A 17,094-nucleotide genomic window follows, 5' to 3' on the forward strand; every position below is an offset into this window, starting at 1 on the left:
GGAACCATTCATCTACTTTTGTGTCTCTATGAATTTGCCTATTCTGGACATTTTACATAAATGTGGCCTTTTGCGACTGGCGTCTTTCACTGAACATTCATCCATGTCGTGGCATGTATCGATTATTCAGTTTTTTATGAATCATGTTCTATTGTATGGCTAGGCCACTTTTGAGTGTCCATTTACTCAGCTGATGGTCACTTACATTTTTTCCATTTTTTACATGAGTAATGCTGTATGAACATTCCTGCAGAGGTTTCAGTGTGGACGTGTGAACATATGTTTTTATTTATCTTGGGTATATACCCAGGAGTGGAATAGCTGGGTTATGTGGAACTCGATTTTTAACATTTTAGAGAAAGGTTAAAAACTTTTCCAAAGTGACTGCATCATTTTGCAACCCCACAATGTATAAGGGTTGTAATTACTTCACATCCTCACCAAATTTGTTATTGTCTATCTTGTTTATTTTAGCCATCGCAGTGGGTGTGAAGTTGTATGTCACTGTGGTTTTGATTTGCATTTTTCCAATAACTAATGATGTTGAACACCTTTTCATGAGTTTACTGGCCATTTATGTACCTTCTTTGGAGAAAGGTCTATTCAAACCCTTTGTCAATTTTTTTAATGGGGTTATATGTCTGTGAGAGCTCTGTATATATTTTGGATATGAGTCCTTTATCACGTAAAGGATTTGTAGATATTTCCTCCCCATCTATGAGCTGGCTTTTTACTTTTTGATGGGTTCCTTTAACTCACAAAGGATTTTAATTTTAATGAAGTTTGTCTTATTTATTCCCTTGTTGCTTGTAGCATTGTTGTCATAGCTAAGAAGTAGTTGCAGACCCCACGGTCACTTGGGCCAGGTTTCTGCTAAAATGCCATCTCATCCATCAGAGGTGTTTATCACTGTCCATCAGCCTTTGTCCCTTCCCTTGCCCTATGTTTTTTCATTGCTGTTGCCATCGCCTGACACTTTACATAATCATTGCATGTTAATCATCTGTCTTTCTACTCAAGAACACACACTCTTTGACAGCAGGGTTTTAAATTCCTGTTGTGCATGGCTGGATGCCTGGTGGCTGGGATAGAGTGAGGCTTGTTATGTATTCCCCACAGCTGAGGAAATGATAGGCAGAGAAAAGAGAAGGCAACTGGTCCACAGGCAGAGCTGTAGCACACAATGCCACCTCCTATGAAGCAAGGAAATTAGGCAGCTGAGCTTCTGCTAAACACATTGGAGGAATGCAAAAGAAGCCAAAAAAAAAAAACAAAAAAAAACAAAGACAAAACAGACATCATTGTTAAAGACCATGTGTCCAAGGACTTTGTGAATTGAAAATTATTTTACAAATAACAGTAAGTATCCTGGCAGAAGACAGAGGCATCCCTGGTGTGATGGTGAATTTCACATATCAACTTGACTGGACTACAGGGTGGCCAGATATTTTGTTAAATATTATTCTGGGTGTGTCTGTGAGGGTGCCTCTGGATGAGATTAATGTTTGAATGAGTAATGTCTTTATCAGCTCAGACTGCTGTAACAAAAATACCATAAACAGAGTGGCTCATCAATTACAGAAATACATTTCTCATGGCTCCATTGGCTGGAAGCCAGAGGTCAGGATACCATCATGGTCTAGTGCCAGGGAGGGTCCACTTCTGGATTGCAGACATCTGACCTCTCCCTGTATCCTCACATGACAGAAATAGAGTGAGCTAACTCTCTGGCCTGCTCTTATGAGCTGTATTCCCATGACATAATTACCTTCCTAATGCTTCTCCTCCAAATATCATCACACTGGGGATAATAGTTCAGCAAATGAATCTTTTTCAAAGGGATCACAAACACTCAGACCCTAACAGGTAGAACAAGTAATGCAGGTTGCCATCCCATGTGCTGGGCCCCAGCCAGTCTGTTAGAGGCCTTGATAGAACAAAAGGAGGAGTGGGAGACAGACAATCTGCTCTCTGCTACAGCTCAGACATCATTCTTTTCTGGCTCTTGGACTGAAAATCACACCATTGGCTCTCTGACTCTTAGGTCTTTGGACTCAGATTAGAACTTCTCCCAGCAGTTTTCCTGGGGCTCCAGTTATAGATGGCAGATCATGAGACTCCTCAGCCTCTGTGACTGTGTGAGCCAATTCTTTATAATAAATCTCACTCTCTCTCTCCAGAGATCACAGACAATATATATAGAGAGAGAGAATAAGAGAAAGCTAATACACCTGGTTAGATCCAAATGGACCATGAAGGTTGATATGGTTTGGCTGTGTCCCCACCAAAATCTCATCTTGAATTGTAACTCCCACAGTTCCCACACATTGTGGGAGGAACCCAGTGGGAGGTGATTGAATTATGGGGGCAGGTCTTTCCTGTGCTGTTCTTGTGATAGTGAATGAGTCTCACAAGATCTGATGGTTTTAAAAACAGGAGTTCCCTGGAAAAGCTCTCTCTTTGCCTGCTGCCATCCATGTAAGATGTGACTTGCTCCTCCTTGCATTCTGCCATGATTGTGAGGCCTCCTCAGGCATGTGGAACTGTGAGTCCATTAAACCTTTTCCTGTATAAATTACTCAGTCTTGGGTATGTCTTTATTAGCAACGTGAAAACAGACTAATGCAAAGTTAATAAGCTGTTGAATCACTGGATAAGTGTAGCACTTTTCTTCTGAAGGAAAAGCAACTCTTACAAAAAAAATGAGCAATTCCTTTACTGAGGAAAAATTAGCCACTGATAATACATGAATAATAGCACCTTGTTGTGACTCAATACTGTAATGCATGTACTTACAAATTAACTCCACAGTAAATTCTGTGTCATTCCCATTGCATAGTCACCAGTCACCAGCTTCACATTAAATAAATCGCTAAGCTACTAGAACCAAGAATGGGAGAGGCAGAATTGGCTACACCTGTATAGCAAATATAGAATTCACTGGTCTCGAATGCAAGTGTAAAAAAAAATTACTTTTCTAGAACTGTATTTAATTTGCCTTGAATTCCTAATTTCTCTAATTTGCTTTGAATTCCTAATTTATCGAATGCAAGAAACTTAATTCAGTCACCATGTTCAGGTAAATTCTCTAAACTCACTGCTTCTTGAATTCATTTAGGTTTTTAAATCATTTAAAAGCCTTTTCCCACATTCTTCTCCCGCCTGAGTTTTGGGTGTGAGTTCGAGGAGGTTGGAGGTTGGATGTGGACTCTGAAGCAGGAGTAAGTAAGGACCCTTGCTCTGCTGTGCTGCCCACATGACTGCCATTGTAAGGCCCTCGCTGGCTCTGGCCTCTGCCGTCTGTCCTCACTGATGTACTCTGCGTCAGCCTATGCTTATCTGAGCCAGTGTTCACTGAGGCAGTGTGACCCCGTTGGACCTCAAACCCATGGCATTGGGGCCATGAAGAACTGGACCCCATGTCATAACCATGAGTTGGTTCCCTTTGGGGCCACTGCCTGCACAGAGCTGACTGTCAGACTTGGTGCACCTGGTCACCTCTGCTCTTGGTCATTTCTGTCCCCTGCCATGTTGGACTGTTCATGATGTTTGGGATGTACCACAGGCTCTGAGCTCTAGGACAAAAGCAGGCACAAGGACCCTCTGCGTTAGTCTGTGCACCTGCTCTGGGGGTTTTCTGCCCTGCCTTTCTATCCCCATGGTTCCCACCTTGGTTGAGAGCAAGGCTGGGCCTCTTTTTGGAGACAGCCTGTTGTGAATTGCCTTATTTCTCACATTCCTTCCTTCCACAGTTCAGGCAACCCTCAGTCCTGGGGGCTCCTGAAAACATCTTGTTTAAGCCAGATTGTTAGCCTGTAAACACGAAAACTTCTCCCAATACTTCATCTACTGTGAATTTCCAAATTATATTTTGAGAAGGAAAAGTGGAATGCTATTTGTTTCTTTCTCTTCGACTTCCTACTCTTGCACTCATCCAGGCAAGGAGTGAAGAGGAGCATTGTTCATGAAGAACTCGATGCTTTGGGACGAGGATCCTGATGGATAATTTGAATGTTTTATGTGCCTTACTTTAGCCAGATGCAACCTTTACAAACAGGCACTGAAGCAAGGAGCATTTCAGGACATCATAGAGCTTACAGATGGAGTCTCAGAGCCTCGGTGGGCTCAGGTACATACCCCTACATCCTCATTTACCAGCTACTGAACCGCTCTGCGTTTCATTTTTCTGATTTTTAAAAGAGGGGCCCTATTACACATATGTCATAGAATTGTTGTGAGATTGAGTTCAGATGAGTAGGACTCAAGAGTGCCTGCAAATAGTAAGTGCTCAATAGATGTTAACCTCTATTATTTCCGCCTGGGCGGGGTGCACATCACAGCCCCATTTCATCATGCAGGGGGGTCAAGGGAGCACATTCAGGGGGCACATCACTGACCGGCAGAAACAGGCTCTCAAGTAGAGGAGATTCTCAAATTGATGTTTTCACGAATGAATTGACCAAACAGAAATCAGAGTGAAGTCACTCCAGTAGAGAGAATTGTATGTGACATTCTCTAAAGGACATGGGATGCTCAAGGAATGGTGTGACTTCCCCAGGACTGAGCCACAGGCCATGGGAGGTAGGAGGTCACCTGAGTGCCAGCTGAGGCACTTCAGCAACATGTTATTCTGTAGTAAGGAAGGGCCCAGTAGCAGGCTGCTGGCACTTTTCTCAGGGGAGAATGTCAAGAATACTGCAGGTGCCTTAGCCAACTTATATTTTAAAGCAATTAAAAAAGATGAGGTTCAGCATGAGGAGGCATGATAGCCTTCTTCAATTAACTGGAAGATTGTCAGGTGCAAAGGAAGTGGACTTCTCTGTGTGACTACAAGCTCAGAACTAGCATGTTGGAATAAAAATCATAAAGCAACAAGTTTCAGCTCAACTTTGGATAGAACTTCCTGGCAACTACAGCTGTCAACCAGTGGTCTGGTTTGCCTCATGGTAGAATGTTTTCCAACTCAGGAGTGATTTGTTGAAGGAGCATCTACCAGAAATGGCAAGTAAGGGATTTTGCATTGGCTGATGGGAGATTGTACCCACGACCTCTGAGTCCAATCCCTAACATTCCTGATTTCACAGGCATAATCCAGTTATGCAGGAGACTTAGGAAACAGGGTGGTCTGATATTTTGCTTTTTTTGATAATGCAAAGTAAAGCAGGTAAACATTTTCTTAATGTATATGAATATGTTTGTGTACCTTAGTCATTCTGTATGTTAAAATGTTTGAATCTGTTTTCTTTTTAATGACTACTTACCAGGCTGTAAGGTCATCCTTTTGAGCAGGAGTTCTAATTAGTGACATAGACATCAAAAAAGCTAGACATTATCTGAATATATACAACTACCAGCTAAGAATTTGGAAGTTGATATTTCAAATACATTCCTGATTTTATTTTCTAGTCACTATCCTTTGCTCTTCACTGTCGAGGAAATGTCTAGATCTGCCGTGGGAGGCGTCTTTTTATTTCTGATAGTGGGCGAAGGGTGTGGGAGAGGAAAAAGCTGTAGACATGCAGGGGCATGCTTCTGTTTGGTTTCTGTCTCATCAAGCTTCGTTTCCTCTTATAAGAATGGAATCAATTGCGGGTTTTTGAAATTAAAAATTGTAATTATCTGAGATCTTCAGGTCTTTAAATGTGTGCTTTCTCTTCCACACTGCAGTAACTACGATCATGAAAGTAGTACTTACGGAAAGGCACAAGTGCACAGGAATCCATGGCTAAGTGACTTTGTCTTTGGCAAGATGAAGGTGTGAGGGCCAACCCTACAGAAACATGACATCCCGTCCTCTGCTTCTAATCTCTTCTCCTTCCATTCTTTCCTTCCACACACTAAGTGCCTAATAAATGCTGGTTGAATAAATGTTTGTTTGGTAAGTGTTGCTTTTGAGGATTCTTCTTGCATTAGGAAATACATGTGATGGAGAAGTTTTACTCTCAACACTGTTGCATTACAGTTGATGGAAAAATCAAAGGTATGCACAGTTAAGATGAGGATTCAAATTCAGATCAGCTTTACAGAGTGCCAATCTGCAACTTGAATAACTAAATAACTTTATGGATACATTAGCTCATGAAATTTATTTTTAGCACAGGAAATGAATATTTCACAGGAAATGAATATTTAACAAAAATCCTGTCTACCATTATGTATAGTGCTATGCATCCGGAGGGCATTCCATTAGTAAGAGTTTGGTATTGGAGAAGAATTCCTTTTCCTTCTAATTCACAAGGCTGTGGACACTCATATGTTTAAGCCTCTCACATTTAGCTCTAATATGTTTAAGGTTAGAGAGGATCAGGGATAAAATTTAACTTTTTGGTCTTACATATTTATCATTTGCCTACTCATTTGATGGCAAACAGAGATAGTCAAAATAAAAACATAATTTCTTTACCCAGAGTTTTAAAGATAAGACCATGAGTATACTTATCACTGTGTACACAGTATGTGAGGTTTTAGCCCTGAATGTGTTCTTTCCTATAGCAGAAAGAATCCCAACACGTACACATAAACACACATGCACCACTGTGTTTTGCCCAGCACTTCTCTTTTCAGGAGGGTGTGCTTTTAGTGAGTGTGCATTTGCGTTGTTGCCGCAAAGACTCCGAGGGCCACGGAAGCTCCCGGGGAAGCCTGCGGGTTGGCACTCAGGGATGCTGGCTCAGTAACCTGAAGCCGTCACTGCAGCACCACGGGTTCCCTACACAGTATCTGAATCTTTAAAACTACAGAATGGACTTAGAGTTAGTCAATCATAACATTTAACATTTTATGTTGTTTTGTGCTGTCTGCTAGAAAATGGGTGAAGCAAACACAACATGTTAATTCAATGTAAACTTCGTGTTTTCTAGGCAAACAAGGCCTGGAGTGTTTTCAAATGACCTTCTGTGAAATGTCTATTATCTTCCCCACAAATGAGAGCAAGTGATATACGTGAAAGATATTTTAAAAACTCTGTATTCAATTATTCACACCAAAGGATAGCCATTAAAATTATGAACATTTCTAAATATATTTCATGTATCATACATATATATATTTTATGTGTATAATTACATATCAACAAAAGAATTCTTGCTGCTTTAACCATGTAAGTAAAACAAAGATTTTGCAATATAACACTCATATATGCATATATACTGGCTGTTTGAATTATGAATTTATTTACAACTTGCCTAGATTATAATAAATGATTACTGTTCTATTATACAAACATAACAGTAAATGTTTTTTAAATACAAAGACTGCAAATGAATACATGAAAAAATTACACACATGTACAATATTTATAATTTATAAATGCAAAGTTAAGACCTCTTTAAATTATTGCACTTGCGCATTTTACAAAGATTTTTGTCATACATATAAAATCATTTTTTAAAATTTACTAACATCAACTATGATAAAGTTAGATACTGTTAACTTGAAATTCTTTCTCCTTCCAATAGAGAGCCTATTAAAATTCTGGACACAGGTTCATTGACTCTACAAATCAGTTCTTTATGAGCATTGTATTTGTGATGGCATATAACCTGTGTTACTCTCCAGTAGTTTTTGGTCAGCAAGATTATCAACAGCAAACTCTTAGATGCCTTAGCTACGTTATGGATCTAGGATCTCTTTTGTTCATTTGTTCATGTAAAGAAAACCATCTTGTCTTCTCAGAAAGAATGAAGATGCTGCATTTGTACAAATTTTGGTAACTATTTCACAGTGTGTTGGGCAAGCATGTAATTTCAAATAGGTAGGGGCATTGTATAGAAACACCTTCTCTGGGTAAATCTATTACACTCTGAACTTGCACACGAAATGAACACATAGCATATACACCATACAACAGATCATATGGAAAATAATATTCCTATATGTCATTTATATAGGCTATTAGAGATACAGCATAGGACTGGGTATTAAGGTGACTAAAGAAAAAGACAAAGGCTGTAACGCCCAAGATATAATATTTCAGTTGGGCTAGAGTATTAGATTATACACTTTTAGAACCTAACTTACAATAGAAACAAAACCCTTCTGCTTAAACTTCTGCAAATACACAGTACCTCAAAAACATCAGAGGAAAACTGAAATGTGTAAACTGACTTCCCTACTTAGTAAGCCCTGGATTCAGCTGTAAGTTTCCGCCTTGGTCCTGAGGTGACATTATCCTTTGCCTCACAGGGCCACACCTGGCCCTGTGTACCATTGATTAGTTTTCTCCCACTTGCAGGAAAGAGCATGTAGGCTCTGTACGGCTTTGCAAGCCCTGCTCTCCATTGCTGGGTTGAGAAGAGAAACATCAAGTGAGGACAGCATTGCTTCTTCGGATGTTAAATGTGTTTCTTGGGTAACATTAATGTCTTTCTCTTTGTTCTATCTTCTTAATTTAGAACCAGCACACCGTTGACACTTTTTAATTTTTTCTTGCTATTTTTATCATAGAAAATGCATCCAACGCTACAGACAACCAAAATATTCCGTTGGAAAGAAGACAAAAAAGTGTGCACTGCATTGGATATTACTAATTTAAACAATATAAATGGTTAAAGAAGTCAGCAAAATGTGTATTGGCTAAATACTTATGCACATGTAAAAATCTCATGGCCATGCGCTGAAAGCATGGGGAAACTATAACGGATGACATACTTGGCTGATTTACATTTTACATAATTTAAAAATCAGATCAATACTTGCAATAGAAGAGATCCACTATAGTGACTAAATGAATATAGTCTTTAAAGAATTAAATCCTAAATAAAATCTGCGAAGTGTAGAAAGCAAACATATGTTCGAAATATGTAAAGAGAGAAGTGATTTTAAAAATCATGCTTAGGTACCTGAAACCCCCCAAAATCACATCATAACCAATGTCACAGTTCTCTGAAGTTCTTGCCGAAAAGACTGACTCTGAACAGTTCACTGGTTACAGTCACCAGGGTATATGTCAATGAAGTCAAATAAAGAACAGAAATCTGATGAGGAGAGAATGGTCCTATTCATTCAACTTGATAAAATGAATTGTGCGTTCCTACAAATATTTTCAATTATACTTAAGCAAGAAAAGCAAAATAATAAATACATGAATGAAGAAGTAAAATTGCAGTATTTAAAATAAAGGCACAGGCCAAGGCAGGTGAATAATTTAGTCCTATTAAAGCTCAAACCTTAATTTTGAGTTAAAAGACCAGAAACACAATACCCAAACCTAAACCTATTAAAAACCCAGGTATCTAAGGATTTATGCATCTATTTATATCCTGTACAAACATGTCTCGTATACACAAATATAGCAATAAAGAAAAATTAACTGAGATTTTACAAAATGAAAAAAAATCTAAAAAGCATGCCAAAAAAGAGGAAATCTATTATTGAACACATCTAGTTTCCAATTAGTTGCTTTTGTTGTGGTGAGAACGAGTCACCTGGGGCACCACTGTAAACATCTGTACCTTCCTTTTCCATTGAAGAGTCAGGAATGGGAACGATTGTGTCTAATATTTTGGTTTCTTTTGCAAGATGGGTTTTTCATACACCTCTTAGAGAGAAGTACAGCTGGGAAATGGACCAGAGTCTCTGCCCTATTAATAGGGCTATTTTTTAGAATTAGTTTCCACATCCATTGTATTTCTTTTGACCCTTTTCTAATTAATTAATTCACATTGCCCGAATTCAATATTTCATGTTATTGGCAGGCATTTACGTTTCCAAGGACATTTTTAGCTAAAAAACATATTCACTGTGTCCAAAAAGACAATGGAATAATTGCATATGACCATAAAACTTGTCTATTATAAACCAACATAACCAACAAAAGTGTCTGCAAATTGAATATCCTACATATGCTCATAGCAGGTTACTAAATTTATACTGGGTGGAAAATTTGGCACAATACACAATATGACCTTAATAGGAACTCAGCAAAGCTGTTGTTAGTAAAAACCATCTCTTGGCTTCTGGTGTCACACTGTTCTTTTAAGAAAAGATCTGGGAAAAAGACAAGAAACATGACCCGAAAGTCTGTCTCCTAAACATCTGACAAAATACAAAAATATTCCTAACTGCATGTTTTCCAAAACAAATCATTAACTAAATATCACTGCAACCCGGGTCCTTTTATTTTAGGTAAATCTGTGATTACTAAGTAAATCTTACACATGGTAAAAGCAATATTGACAGTTTACATCAGAATTCAGTCTTTTGTTCAAGCTGTGCTTCTATTATGATAATATTTCACAAGAAATTAACCAACCAGTAAATCCAATCACATTCCTTTGGGAAACTGTTCTAAATAGAGATTACATAATACACTTGACTATAATAAATTAAGAGAATTTTCTGTAATAACCTAAAAATGTAAATGTAGCCATGAGATTCCTACCTCCATAATTATTTTCTATATTAAAAAACAGAATTCATACATTCTTTTAAAATTCTTGTAATTAAACAATAATCTTAAATAATATATCCCTTCCTGAAATTCCGTCTCCAAGCAAAATGAGATAACTAAACTAACTTTTGTGACTAAAGCTGTGTTTGGTAGACTCCAGCTTCATAAATTTGTATGCAGAAAAATATGTATCTTGTTCAAATTCAATTATATGATACACTAACACAAAAATGACACTTTCTTGTCAACTGTCAAGTGATATGCATTTTCCATCAAGAAAAATCATTGTTCTTAAAGAATGGGAGAATGGGGCTGATTTATATTTTTTCCTACATGTTTGCTTCTCTCTTCCTCTCTTTCCTTCTGTCTCTCGTGTGTGTGTATGTGTATGTATCATATATACACATATGTATACGTTTACATACATGAGTGTGTATCCTATATACATCTATGTGTGTGTTCTACATATATTACATCCATCCATATATATATGTGTGTGTATATATCTAGCCACAGTGGTACTTCTCTCTCTTTTGTTATTACATTTTACCTCATAGTGTATAATGAAAATAGCAAATGGAGCTCCATGGAGGGAAGATGGCAACTTTCAGAAGCCCACAAGAAAACTGAACACATAGTGTTAATTTTAAAATAAGAACAATGTTTATGTAGAGCCAACTCTGCTACAACATAAATAAACCATGTTGTAGAAGCCTCTGATTTAATTTTGCACAAACCAGGCTCATATGAACAAAACGCCTATGGTAGTAAATATGTAGAAGCATATTTTTCCATTTTATTAAAAGCGATATTCCAGTTTCCTGCCACATGAAAAGTGAATAAGTTATTTGATATGATGGGCCTGTCACTTCCTGAGTGAGTCTCTGTCTAACTCAGGTTTGGAGGTTACCGTGCCATTGCACTAAAAATCTTTAAATTATTAAAATGCGCCAGAAGTGACTGCTTTATCATCTTTGTAGGAAGGGGTGCAGAGTATTACTTTCGTATTTTTTAAAACACTTACATTGTATAGTAATACTGGTCAACCAAAAAGGTGTATAGAAGAAACCATCGAAACCCACAGGCTTCTATGGAGTGATCTGATCTGTGAGAAGAGTAAAGAGAACAGAAAGAAGGTCCAACATGATTGTACTACTTTCTGCTCTGTTTCTGTGCTATGGACAGAAAGCTCATGAAATACGACCGTGCAGTACGTGGAAGAGATAAGTGAGAGGTGACTGCGGCAGGTCAGAGTAAAATTACAAAATACACTTTTTATGGTTTGATGTTTAAAAGAGAACTGTATGGTATTTTAATTAAACAATGTTTAAAATAAACTTTTCATTGTGAATGAGAGTCTAAAATTCTGCAATGACACAAAGTGAAAATATAAAGGAATCATTATGAAAAATGTACCCTTCATATCTGTAAGACTTGTCCATTAAAAAAATTACAATGCCGTGCTTTTATTTTGTTCTTTATGCAAAGGGTTCAGTAAAACTGCCAAGACAACAACAAAAACAATTTTAAAAACTGACATCTTTTGAACTGCTACTTGAAGTTCTGAGATTTATTGTAACATACACCTCATCTCTTCTCAAAAAGACAGGAAGTCTACTTCTTCTAGTGTTAAATTTATTGATCTCAGCCCTTTAGGTTGAACTTAAAGAATTATGTTTAGTCTAACTAAATTCATGAAGCTCTGAAATAAGAGTTTGACGTTTTGCCATCATTTCTTACTCTGTAACCTCAACGACATTTGTCCTGAGGCTGTGGACTACAACTCAAGTTAATTACAAGTAGGTCGTACATGAACATTCACCATTCACAATAGTAATGTGTAAAAATTCCTATTTATATCCAACAACATCAAAGCAACATTGATGTTAAAGCCCAAGTACAATACCATAATAGTACCATTTTAAACCCTTATTAGAAAGATACAATGGAAAAGTACCCCTTCTGGATAATTTTTGTCCACTTCCTTTAAGGCCTCAGCAATATTAGCCTATTAGAAAAGGCTGGTTTGCAAGTCAAATGGAGTCACTTGGCCAGCTGATTTCTGAACATGGGGGTGGTCCTGGTTGCTCAGTGTCTATGATGCCTCACAGAAGAGATTGGCAGGAAGTCCTCTGCTTGACTCATTTATTTGATGTTACCTTCTTGAAGAGGTTTGCACCCCAGTTACCAGGTGTAGGTTCCCCCCACCCCCCCCCAAAAAGGAAAAGAATGTCAAAGAAGCAAGATGAGGATCTGTAGGTGGGACAGCGAGTCAGGGTGACCAGTGCTCAATCTTCAGATGCAGCTGCCTTCTGAGCCACGGATGGGGATGAAATCCAGGTTGCAGTCTCCTCCCCTCGAATCACCTTCTCCCACTGACTGAGATTATCCCTAGGGATAAAAGATGCAGTTTCAGGAGAAGCTGAATAAAGGATTTCTGGACTTTGTCTTGAAAACTAACCAAACAGTCCTGTGGCACAGCTCTGCACAACGGCATTGTGTGGGGCCCTCTGACATGGTTACCAGCACGACGTGGCCAGGCAGGTTCCTGTGATGGCTGTTCAGGAAAGAGATTCAGAGGTGCCAGAGGGTCAGGGGCACCTTGGTCCATCCGCTCTGGACCGCGAAAGCAGCAGAAATGCTAGGGCTCAGCATACGTCCTTTCTTAGAAAGAAGGATTAACTTGAACAGGGAAAGAGCCCTAGGGTTTACTACTGAGGAATATGCGGGATCGTGCAAAGGAGGAGGTCCCAGAGCAGTAGGAACACTTGGTGACAACACGGACCTTCCTACTGAGAAATGTCGACAGTGTGTCTCCCAGGAGGCCTAAACCTCATCATCTTACACTTGTTCTTATTCTGAACAGTGTGTCGTATGTACAAAGTCATCCTAAGTTACACCTGGCACAAACTTCTGAAATTTTCTTGTTACAGTAAAACCGTGTTTGTGCTCTGGTAAGTCCTCACCCGAGGCAGTCTCATTTCTCGAGTCCGCTAATCTTTCTCTCTCAGTGTCTGTGGTTCAAGCTTCACAGGCATCGTCATCTTCTCTAACTGCGTGATCACAACCACTGCACAACCATCTTACTCTACATGGCTACCCCGGCAGAGCTCTTAGCCACATTCCTGTGTGAAGTCACATGGGAATCTTGGCATTGGGAAATACAAAACTCCTATGAGACACAGTTTTAAAATTCTCTCAAATTTCTTTCAGCAAACATGCTAAGACACATTCAGATAGACAAAACCCTAAAATGTAACTGAAAAGTATAGCCCTTTTAACTTTTGTAACATATCATCAAGTATTATTTTTCCAGACCCTAGAGACTTCTGATATATTGGAAAAAGCCATACACGAATTTTGGTATGTTTCCTTGGACACCGATGATACATCATACACTTTTTAAGCGTTAATAAGATTAAAATGGCCTTTAAGAAGTTATGTGGTCCAGCCAAGTATACTGAAGCAGGAATGAGGCAGAGCTGCCCACACAGTGGACACCGTGTTCTCAGAGCTCCACAAGGAAGGCACCTCCATAGCTCCCTACAGAGCCGGGCACGCGCCTCCATAGCGCCCTACAGCGCCGGGCACGCGCCTCCATAGCTCCCTACAGAGCCGGGCACGCGCCTCCATAGCGCCCTACAGCGCCGGGCACGCGCCTCCATAGCGCCCTACAGCACCGGGCACGCGCCTCCATAGCGCCCTACAGTGCCGGGCACGCGCCTCCATAGCGCCCTACAACGCCGGGCACGCGCCTCCATAGCGCCCTACAGCGCCGGGCACGCGCCTCCATAGCGCCCTACAACGCCGGGCACGCGCCTCCATAGCTCCCTACAACGCCGGGCACGCGCCTCCATAGCGCCCTACAGCGCCGGGCACGCGCCTCCATAGCGCCCTACAGCGCCGGGCACGCGCCTCCATAGCGCCCTACAACGCCGGGCACGCGCCTCCATAGCTCCCTACAGCGCCGGGCACGCGCCTCCATAGCTCCTACAGCGCCGGGCACGCGCCTCCATAGCGCCCTACGGCGCCGGGCACGCGCCTCCATAGCTCCCTACAGCGCCGGGCACGCGCCTCCATAGCTCCCTACAGCGCCGGGCACGCGCCTCCATAGCTCCCTACAGCGCCGGGCACGCACAGTCAGCACTCATGACCTGGCTTCCAAGTACCTGGCATAAAACACACAGGATTTCTGGACAGGAAAGGACTTTTGAAGATTGCTTAGTATTGGTTTAAACAACATCTTTGAATTTACATTGATATCCCACTTTCTCTTTAATTTTGCACGCACTTTTATAACCTAATTCCTTCAAGAATGATCTGGCCTCACACTCCATATTGCCCATTATGACTTAGGCCTTTGTAGTAAGGTAAGATTTTAATAAACTAACCAGGGATTAAGGTCAATTAAGGCTCAACAGAACAAGGTGGGAAGCTACGCTTATATCCGCAGGAGCAGGAAGGAAGGAGAAACCGTTTCTTAAATATTATATATATAAAATTTTTAATATTGCTTATTGGTCTTTCCTTGAAAAAAGCAGAAAAAAAATTTCAACAGCACAAGATAAGAGTATACTAAGTTTCTGGTTTTGTGTAAAACTCTCTGGCCAGTGTCTGTCCTCCGTCCTCCCACAGGGCATCCACTCCAACCCACCCCAGGCAGAGCTATGGCTAAGTAGTTAAAACATGGCCCGGAGCCAATTCACCTAGAAAAGACTCACACGCACAGCTGCTGGCTACAACCCTTTGACTTCCTCAGAGGGAATTTATAAAGTAAAATGAAAATCTTTAAAAATATCCAAGGTTCTTAACCGAGTTCACTCTTTAAAAAGGATAAGAATGGAATAGGGAGAAATAATGAATCTAGAAGAGATAACGATGCTTAAATGTCTTTCTGGAATGAGAAAAAGACTTAAAGAGGAAGCGGTTATCCAAAATTTAAGGTCCCCTTCTTCCATTTAAACAACAGACTGTGTGATCTAGTCAGCCTCTTCCTGCACAGGCATCCTCCATAGACACCATTACCTTGTCTTTTTAAAAACAGCATTGGGCAGGTCCTCTGCAAAATAACAATAATAATAAAAACTTCTTCCTCCTTTGTGGTGTATGAAGGACTTGATATGAATAGACACTCTTCACATATACATAGTGTACTACATAGGGACATACTGTGACTGTACGAGTCATGAGAGCCAGGGGCCCCTCTTGCAGGACTGACTCCATGTCTCACTTAGCAGAATAAGGCAGCCTGGCCAAGGGCTTCTATCCCAGGCCTGAGGACCTCCAGGGACAAGGTCCCTTCAGCACAGATGCAGCTCTCATTAGGCTTGAAACCAAGCTGCCTTGCAAGAACCACACACATGCCCTTTCTCAAAGAAAGACCTGGCACCCCACCCAGACTGAACGTGGGCATAAGAAAGTGAGAAGGGTCTCCCACACCGAGACAGAGGCCCTCCCAGTCACTCGGTCATCTGGGCCCTGACTGTGCCTGGCCCCAGCCCCCAGCCTGTTCCCACTGTCCCTCTCTTCAGAGTGTGGCCAGAAGAAGCTACCCAAGCACCCAAGGTACCTGAGGCTCGTCTTTGAGGAGAATTGAACCAAAGGGGAGAAGTCGTGGCCCTGGGGAAGCCAGGTAAGGAGGCCCCGAGCCCCTGAGCACAACAACTCGACATCTAGACAAACACACAGACCACAACACACTAGTGGGGTACAAAAATCCTATACAGATCTCAGTGTTGTTAGAAACAATATTTTTACGGCTTGAACCATAGTACATACCTGCATGCTTTCAGAAGAGGCTCCGTGGGAGGGAGGATCTGGGTAAGGGTTGTATAGCAGGGAATGGCCACGGCATTGTAGAACCCAAGCTGCCTCCGTGCGAAAACCACGGACAAGAAACAAAAGTGCACATTAGCAATTCTAGTGATATTTATACTTCTTAAGTGACTGTTCTGTTTCTGAGGCCTAATTATGAAATTGCATGTTCTAGTTTTGCTGTATGTGATATTTGGGTTCCATGAATACTATTATAGACTGTATTTTAAAATGCATTAAAATGGATTCTAGAAATAAAACACATGAAGATTCAAAACATATTACAAAGGTTAATACCTACTGAAATCTAAGACCCAAGTACATTAAATGACATTTCGCTAATAGATCAGTCAGTTGATCAGTCAAGTCCTGTGTTATCTCCAGTCACCTTTAGTGCTTTCTTGCAGACACTTCAACGTAAAGCCTGCTATTCTTTCATACATACGGCTCTTTCCGCCCTCGTGCTCAGGTTTACAGCAGTGCTTTCTGCTTGTCTGTTACTCTTGGCTTTGGTGCCTTGTGTGGTGTCCCAATATTTACTCATCCTCCCAGCCCTCTTATTTGAACTAAAATAAATGTCATTGGTTTTATCATAGCTCTTCCCATTTACTGTTTTTCCAATATATCACATTTCAAAGTTTAAAAATCTGTAGTATTTTAAATAATACATAAATAATATTTTATTAGGAATTCTGGGTCACTGTGCAAATAAGACTGGCTTACTAAAGTCCAGATGTAAAAGATATGTGACTATCAGCCAGATAACACAGCTTGTCTAGTCATAAGTCACTGGCCAAGTGGCTGCATCATGTACGAGACAAATAGCTCTCTAGAAGAGGTGACCCCAAATCACAGCTTACCAATTTCTCGAAAGTACTGAACTTCAGTGA

The 17,094-nt window shown here is 40.4% G+C and overlaps 1 protein-coding gene across 9 annotated transcripts in view; it reads right to left on the reverse strand.

The window, feature by feature from the left end:
• Positions 1 to 6,948: 6,948 nt before the first annotated feature.
• PDE10A (phosphodiesterase 10A) overlaps positions 6,949 to 17,094 on the reverse strand; it is a 666,160-nt gene continuing 656,014 nt past the window's right edge. For all 9 annotated transcript variants that reach the window (XM_055114307.2, XM_055114308.2, XM_003820230.6 and 6 more), the window contains 2 exons: positions 16,169 to 16,257; positions 6,949 to 12,781 (listed from right to left, as the gene is read on the reverse strand). In XM_055114307.2, coding sequence (XP_054970282.1) covers positions 12,679 to 12,781; positions 16,169 to 16,257 — 192 coding nt within the window. In that variant the 3' untranslated portion in view covers positions 6,949 to 12,678. The remainder of the gene's footprint in view (positions 12,782 to 16,168; positions 16,258 to 17,094) is intronic.

This window comes from Pan paniscus, chromosome 5, assembly GCF_029289425.2.
Source record: "Pan paniscus chromosome 5, NHGRI_mPanPan1-v2.0_pri, whole genome shotgun sequence".
In the NCBI taxonomy this organism is placed as follows: Eukaryota; Metazoa; Chordata; class Mammalia; order Primates; family Hominidae; genus Pan; species Pan paniscus.